Below are 7323 nucleotides of genomic sequence, written 5' to 3' on the forward strand. Positions count from 1 at the left end.
GCTCCAACTTCCTATATGTATAAAGTAATAGGTCGATTGGAGAGCTCTTTCCGAACCAACGTGGGATAACCTGCATTTTGAGCGTTTAAATACGCCCCTCAATTAACTCCCTAAAAATGTATCCAATTAATCAATTTAAAATCTGTTTCTTTTCTTATTTTAGGTTTGCAAAAAATGCCCAGAAATGCTGCAAAGAAAACGAATAAAATGCTAAAAAACGTCTTCCAGTTTTAATCAAGTTAACAAATATAAATTTAAACAATAATAAAAGAAAAAGGTGAATAGTAACAAAAACAGCAACAACAGCAGCAACAATAATAAAAGTAGAATTAACAATAATAATACTACAGCTATAAATGAAATAAAACACAAAAAGAAACGAAAAAATATTGAAACTAAGAAAGTGATTGTTAACGCAACTTTTACTACAAAATCTAATACAACAAATCAAATAGATAATTGTGATGCTAATAGCATCAAAGCCAATCCAGTCGTCAGGAAAAACTCTCAAGAGTCTACAATAGATTACAGTAAAACATTTCAAACTCAACAAGAAAGTATTTTAAAATATTTTGCCAAAAGTCAGCAAAAATTTACCACAGAAGAAATTAAAGTGGAGACAACTTTAAATACTGAAAATATTATAAAATACGAAAACAATATTAATATTTGTAAAACAGCTAGTTGTGAAGATTTAACATCGTTGTTAGAAATAGAAACAAAATTATCATCGACAGAACTAGAAATTTCAACAGATATAGCCTCCCCATTAACGTCTCCTAATACTTCGGTATCATCTTTATATCCCATTGTATTGAAACATCAGAAAGTTTTCAACATGATGATAAAGATAAAGAACAGCAACAACAACAACAACACAAACATTCACTAGCAGAAGAAAACGATTTAAATAGCAAGAAAAAGAAATTACATTCCATTTGCAATTGCAAAAAGAATAACAATAACAACAACAATAATAATATTATTACATGTTGTCATACTGCAGTTGACACTTTAAAACAACACAAGTCACAAAATAATACAAATAATACAACAATAACGACAACAACTAAACGTAATAACAATAAACAAAAACCAAGTGTAGCAACATCTTCAGAAACATTAACAAATCAAAGTCAAGAGGTTAAAGCTCGTTTGGCAACACTAAGAACTCGTAAAAAAGTTTCAACACAACAACAACAGGAACAAAAAGGACAAAAGATTGGCAGTGGGTCAGCTGCTACAGCAGGACCATTAGGATCATCACTATCCTCAGAGTCTATTAGTGAAAAAGTTAGCGAAAGTAGTGCGGAAAACGATTTTAATAGGACTCAGGGAAGATATTTGATAAAGAAAGGTAAGCCCTGAACTAGAACTGAACCAGAACTGAACTAGAACTGAACTAGAACTGAACTAGAACTGAACTAGAACTGAACTAGAACTGAACTAGAACTGAACTAGAACTGAACTAGAACTGAACTAGAACTGAACTAGAACTGAACTAGAACTGAACTAGAACTGAACTAGAACTGAACTAGAACTGAACTAGAACTGAACTAGAACTGAACTAGAACTGAACTAGAACTGAACTAGAACTGAACTAGAACTGAACTAGAACTGAACTAGAACTGAACTAGAACTGAACTAGAACTGAACTAGAACTGAACTAGAACTGAACTAGAACTGAACTAGAACTGAACTAGAACTGAACTAGAACTGAACTAGAACTGAACTAGAACTGAACTAGAACTGAACCAGAACTGAACTAGAACTGAACTAGAACTGAACTAGAACTGAACTAGAACTGAACTAGAACTGAACTAGAACTGAACTAGAACTGAACTAGAACTGAACTAGAACAGAACTAGAACTGAACTAGAACTGAACTAGAACTGAACTAGAACTGAACTAGAACTGAACTAGAACTGAACTAGAACTGAACTAAAACTGAACTAGAACTGAACTAGAACTGAACTAGAACTGAACTAGAACTGAACTACTGAACTAGAACGAACTAGAACTGAACTAGAATGAACTAGAACTGAACTAGAACTGAACTAAAACTGAATCTAGAACTGAACTAGAACTGAACTAGAACTGAACTAGAAACTGAACTAGAACTGAACTAAAATGAACTAGAACGAACTAGAATGAAACTAAACTGAAACTAGAACTGAACTAGAACTGAACTAGAACTGAACTAGAACTGAACTAGAACTGAACTAGAACTGAACTAGAACTGAACTAGAACTGAACTAGAACTGAACTAGAACTGAACTAGAACTGAACTAGAACTGAACTAGAACTGAACTAGAACTGAACTAGAAACTGAACTAGAACTGAACTAGAAACTGAACTAGAACTGAACTAGAACTGAAACTAGAACTGAACTAGAACTGAACTAGAACTGACTAGAATGAACTAGAACTTGAACTAGAACTGAACTAGAACTGAACTAGAACTGAACTAGAACTGAACTAGAACTGAACTAGAACTGAACTAGAACTGAACTAGAACTGAACTAGAACTGAACTAGAACTGAACTAGAAACTGAACTAGGAACTGAAAGAATGAATAGAACTACTAGAACTGAACTAGAACTGAACTAAAACTGAACTGAACTAGAACTGAACTAGACTGAACTGAACTAGAACTGAACTAGAACTGAACTAGAACTGAACTAGAACTGAACTAGAACTGAACTAGAACTGAACTAGAACTGAACTAGAACTGAACTAGAATGAACTAGAACTGAACTAGAACTGAACTAGAACTGAACTAGAACTGAACTAGAACTGAACTAGAACTTAACTAGAACTAATACAGATTTATTGAAACAAATTTCCAAGCACTGTATATTTTATAACAAATTTAAATGATGATAATGATATTGAAAATTAAACTAACCATTCATACCTCTCCTTTGTTAAAATTTCGAAATTTTTTCATTCATTTCCAGTTTCCCCCGTTCTTGATGATGCAACCTTAAATCTAATCGAAACCTTGAGCGAAGAAGTTAAGAAACCCAATAATAAACGTAAACGTAATAACACACAGGCGATACTCCTAGGACTTGCGACACTACATCAACCCAGACCCAAACGTATAGCAGCCAATCCAATTACACCACAAATTGCTGCTGTTACAGGCGTGCAAACGTCTGCAAGCGCTGCTGTAGATAACAACAACAGCGAACAAAAACAAACAACGGCTGGTAATTTCCTTAAACCATTGCCAATCGAAGCAACAAATACGAATTCGAAGAAAAGAGCGCGTATAATGTCGCTGTATGAGCGTCCATTTCAAACGACCAATGATGGTCGCGGTGGTGGCGGAGGCGGTAGTGTTGTGGGCAATGGTTATATGACTTCAAGTCGGTCGAGTGCCAGTAGCGGTGGTGCTGCGATGGTTATGAATGATACCAGTGATACACAAGAAATGGCAAATCAATATTATCTATCGGGTAGCAGTGGTTCTGTTATTGCAGGCAATTCGAATCCTTCGTTGGTGGGTAATGGCAGTGCCATCAATCATGCGCCCACCATGGGAACACTGTGTAATATTGGAAACACTTGCTATTTGAATTCCGTGGTATACACTCTGCGTTTTGCACCACAATTCTTGCACAATCTTCATCACTTGCTAGCGGATTTGAATGCTCTGCAACAGAATATAGCGAGAGCACGAGCAAAATCGTCTTCCTTGGGTCGCGGCATTAGTGCAGTGCACATGGAGAATGCTCGCAGTTGGAGTAGCAAAGATTTAGCCTCCATGGAACAGTATAATAGTGGTTCAGGAACTGCAGTCCCTAGCGCAGGGGCCAACAATTCTTCTGCCCTAACACAAGTTACTCAAAAGAGTTGTCATCAGCTGTTGACTGAAAAACTGCATGAACTCTATCAGAGTTTGCATCGCAATGAGATTAATGAATCGACCGAACCTCATCATGCCGATACTCTATTGCATGCCATACAAGATGTTAGCAGTATATTTGAGGGTAATCAACAACAAGATGCGCATGAGTTTTTAATGTGTCTATTGAATAGTATAAGAGAAACAAGTCAAACCTTAATCAAAGCCATAGCTGAGTGTCCAGATGTGATATTGAATGGGTAAGTTGATCTTATTGATAAGGCCACAAGAATGGAATAAATTTTAGAACAACTTTAGAAGAAATTTTTAAAAATTTCTTAGCATTAAACATCTTAGTATTTAACCATTTTCTATAAAAATCTTTTAATTTTAAAAATTTCTTCTTTAAGTACTAAGTAATTGTTCTATAATAACATTTTATAACAAACTTTCTTACAGATACATTTCCAACCCTGATGAAGTTGAACGAGATTTAATGAAAAACCATACTTCTGTTGCTGGCAGTGCTGTTGGTGGTGGCATTGCAATTGGCACTAGCAATAGTAATAATATTAATAGTTTAGCCTCAGCAAGTTCAAAAACTTCCTCCTTCTTCTCACGCAAATCAAAGCGAAAAGATGAAAGTAAAAATTCCAAAAACTCCCGCCTTCAATCGCCTCTTAAAGATGCCCTCATGTCTAGTGGCAATACACAGACCACGAGCACAGCAAATAGTCTCTTCTACCTAAATACAAATGATCTCAATACGACATCGACTTCGGCTGCCTCAGCAACAGTTGGAGCGGCTTCAATTGGCGGTGGCAGTAACTCGCTAACCTCACCTTCAAATTCTACTGCTATTGTGGCGGGCAGCGCGACAGCGTTAGATGAAACAGATGCACCCACGGCTGTGGCCTTAATACTAAAGGATAAACAACGTTTGGAGGGTAAGATTAGAGAATTGGGTTTGGATTTCTTTAATGAGGACTTTGAGGGCATAACGGTGTCGACCACCAAGTGTTTGAGCTGTGAAACGATAACGGAACAAAAGGAAACCATGATTGATATTGCTGTACCTGTGCCCCAAGCGGGTTACGAAAGCAACGAATTTATGGATAGACCATCATCATTTATACAGGTGAGTTGTTATTTATAAAAAAAGGTTTAGACTATTACTTACTATTGGCTTCCCTCCTAGAATTCCTGCATTACCCGCGAGTATTTTCGCAATGAAACAAATATCGCTGTGAACAATGTTGTGGCTATACCGAGGCCATACGTTCAATATCTTACGAAGTCTTGCCACGTCTCTTGATCATACAATTGAGCCGTTTTAGCGGTGGCATGGAGAAGATAAACAGTTACATTCCAACATCATTTACCCTGCAATGTTTCTGTTCCAAATGCTGTGAACTAAGTGATGCCAACAAATTACACATTTATAAATTATACAGTGTGATAACGCATGTGGGCGCTACTATGTCGGTGGGTCATTACATTGCGTACACCTGTTCGCTGGATTGGGCCAACGAATACATCAATTGTCCCAAAGAGCAACGAAGAAGAGCTAGTCAAGAACGTAATCTAGGAGCAGCGGCGGGTAATAGCACTAGTGCCGCTAATAGTTCGCAATCTTCAGCGGCCTCCTCTGGATTGGGTTCATCGAGTACCGGGTTTATGAAAATGAAGATGAAATTCGGACGTAGTAAAGCCTCCAGTTCGGGAGATATGAGTAAAAATGTCAAACAATTAAATGGTTTAAATAGCAGCAGCAAAGCCATTACAAATGGCATAGGAAAATTATCTATGAATAATTCGACAGCGGCTGGTGTTGGTGGCGCAGCAACACCCCAATGTCCGGTCACTTGTCAAGTATTAACTGTTGTGCCATGCGCCTTTCAGCACAACAGCAATTGCAATACCAGTCAGCCAACAATAGTACTAGCGATTTCAGTGAAGAATCTTCCCAATATTCCAACGGTTCTGGCTACAATACCCCAGCCAATTACAACAACAACATACATCATAACTACTCCACATCGGCCAATACCTCGGGTTACGGCAGCACGGGTAGAGGTTCCACAAAAGCCTCCTATGCCACCACGCAAAACAATTGCAGTGAACCCATCTGGTATATGTGTGACGATGATAAAATCAAAGCCATGACACAAAGAGAATTTGAAGAATTATTATCACCGGCGCGTAAAATAACTATAACTCCCTATTTACTCTTCTATGCCCGTTACAATCTACAATCCACACCACCAAAATCGGCAACGGCATCTACATCCTCTCCGGGTCCCGTAACATCATCGCCACAGACCTCCTGGTCAAATGAAAGTCTACAGAGTAGTGGTCATAGTGCCCATAGTTCGGGTATACGTATGTGAGTAACAGCAACAACTAAAAGTAAGCATAAGAGCAATACAAGTTATAGTAATAATATTAATCTTAATAATAACAACAACAACATTTACAATAGTAGTGGTAGTAATAATACTAATAATATTATTAATAATAATAATAATAATTGTAATAATAAAAGCCTGACTAAATGCAATTGTAAAGAACAGGTTATATAAGTTAAACTTTATTGAGAAAGAAAAATATTTAATTCAAAATTAAAAGTAAACCACACAATGATAATATTTCCAAGAAAATAAGAAACTTTATAAAAATTAACAAAAAAAAAAAAAAAAACATATTTGTATTTAAAATTTCAATATTTTTTTTAATTTATCATTCTATCATACGTGATATATACTAATATTTACTCTTTAATCTTTATACATTTTACTCTTTACTTTAGCTCTATCACTCTCTCGCTCTTTCTTTTGCTAGATACATTAATTTTTTGATTTTATTGCTTTTAAAAAGATTTTTTTACTGAATATTTTTTAAAAACTAAAAGATTTTTATATACAATTTTTAGTACTAAAAGGTTTTTATAGAAAATTTTTTAGTACTAAAAGATTTTTATAGAAAGTTGTTTAGTACTAAAAGTTTTTTTTTTATAGAAAGTTGTTTAGTACTAAAAGTTTTTAAACGAATGTTATTTACTACTAAAAGTTTTTATAGAAAATTGTTTTTACTAAAATAGAAATTTTTAGTACTGAATGATTTTTGTAAAAATAGTTTACTACTTAATGATTATTATAAAAAAATTTAAGTACTGAATGATTTTAGTAGACATTTTTTAGTACTAAAAGTTTTTTATAAGAGCATTTCTTAATATTAACGTTTTTTTGGGATATTTTTAGTACTAACGATTTTTATAGAAATTTTTAAGTACTAAAATTTTTTCATAGAAAATTGTTTGGTACTAAATAATTTTTTTTAGGATTTTTTAGTACTAAATGCTATTTGTAAGACTTTTTTAGTACGAAATGATTGTTTGTTTAATTTTTAGTACTAAAAGTTTTTTCGTGCTAAATGACTGTAATAGAAAAAATTTTAGTACAAAAATATTTT

General features: G+C 34.7%; 1 protein-coding gene and 1 long non-coding RNA gene across 2 annotated transcripts in view; both read left to right on the forward strand.

The window, feature by feature from the left end:
* LOC119613200 overlaps positions 1-270 on the forward strand; it is a 7878-nt gene extending 7608 nt beyond the window's left edge. Inside the window, exon 2 of the long non-coding RNA XR_005232211.1 lies at positions 164-270. This is a non-coding gene — a long non-coding RNA (uncharacterized LOC119613200). The remainder of the gene's footprint in view (positions 1-163) is intronic.
* Positions 271-813: 543 nt separating this feature from the next.
* On the forward strand, positions 814-6552 carry LOC119613202 (ubiquitin carboxyl-terminal hydrolase 1; the record flags this gene model as incomplete). Its single annotated transcript, XM_037969147.1, is given in 6 exon segments — positions 814-1357; positions 2960-4112; positions 4312-4990; positions 5051-5081; positions 5084-5719; positions 5722-6552. Coding segments are annotated over 6 exon segments (3564 nt in total), but the record flags the coding sequence as incomplete, so codon positions are not given.
* Positions 6553-7323: the final 771 nt, after the last annotated feature.

The sequence above is a fragment of the Lucilia sericata genome, unplaced genomic scaffold (assembly GCF_015586225.1).
Source record: "Lucilia sericata isolate MDLA Ls3-8-SP2 unplaced genomic scaffold, ASM1558622v1 Contig002010F_arrow, whole genome shotgun sequence".
In the NCBI taxonomy this organism is placed as follows: Eukaryota; Metazoa; Arthropoda; class Insecta; order Diptera; family Calliphoridae; genus Lucilia; species Lucilia sericata.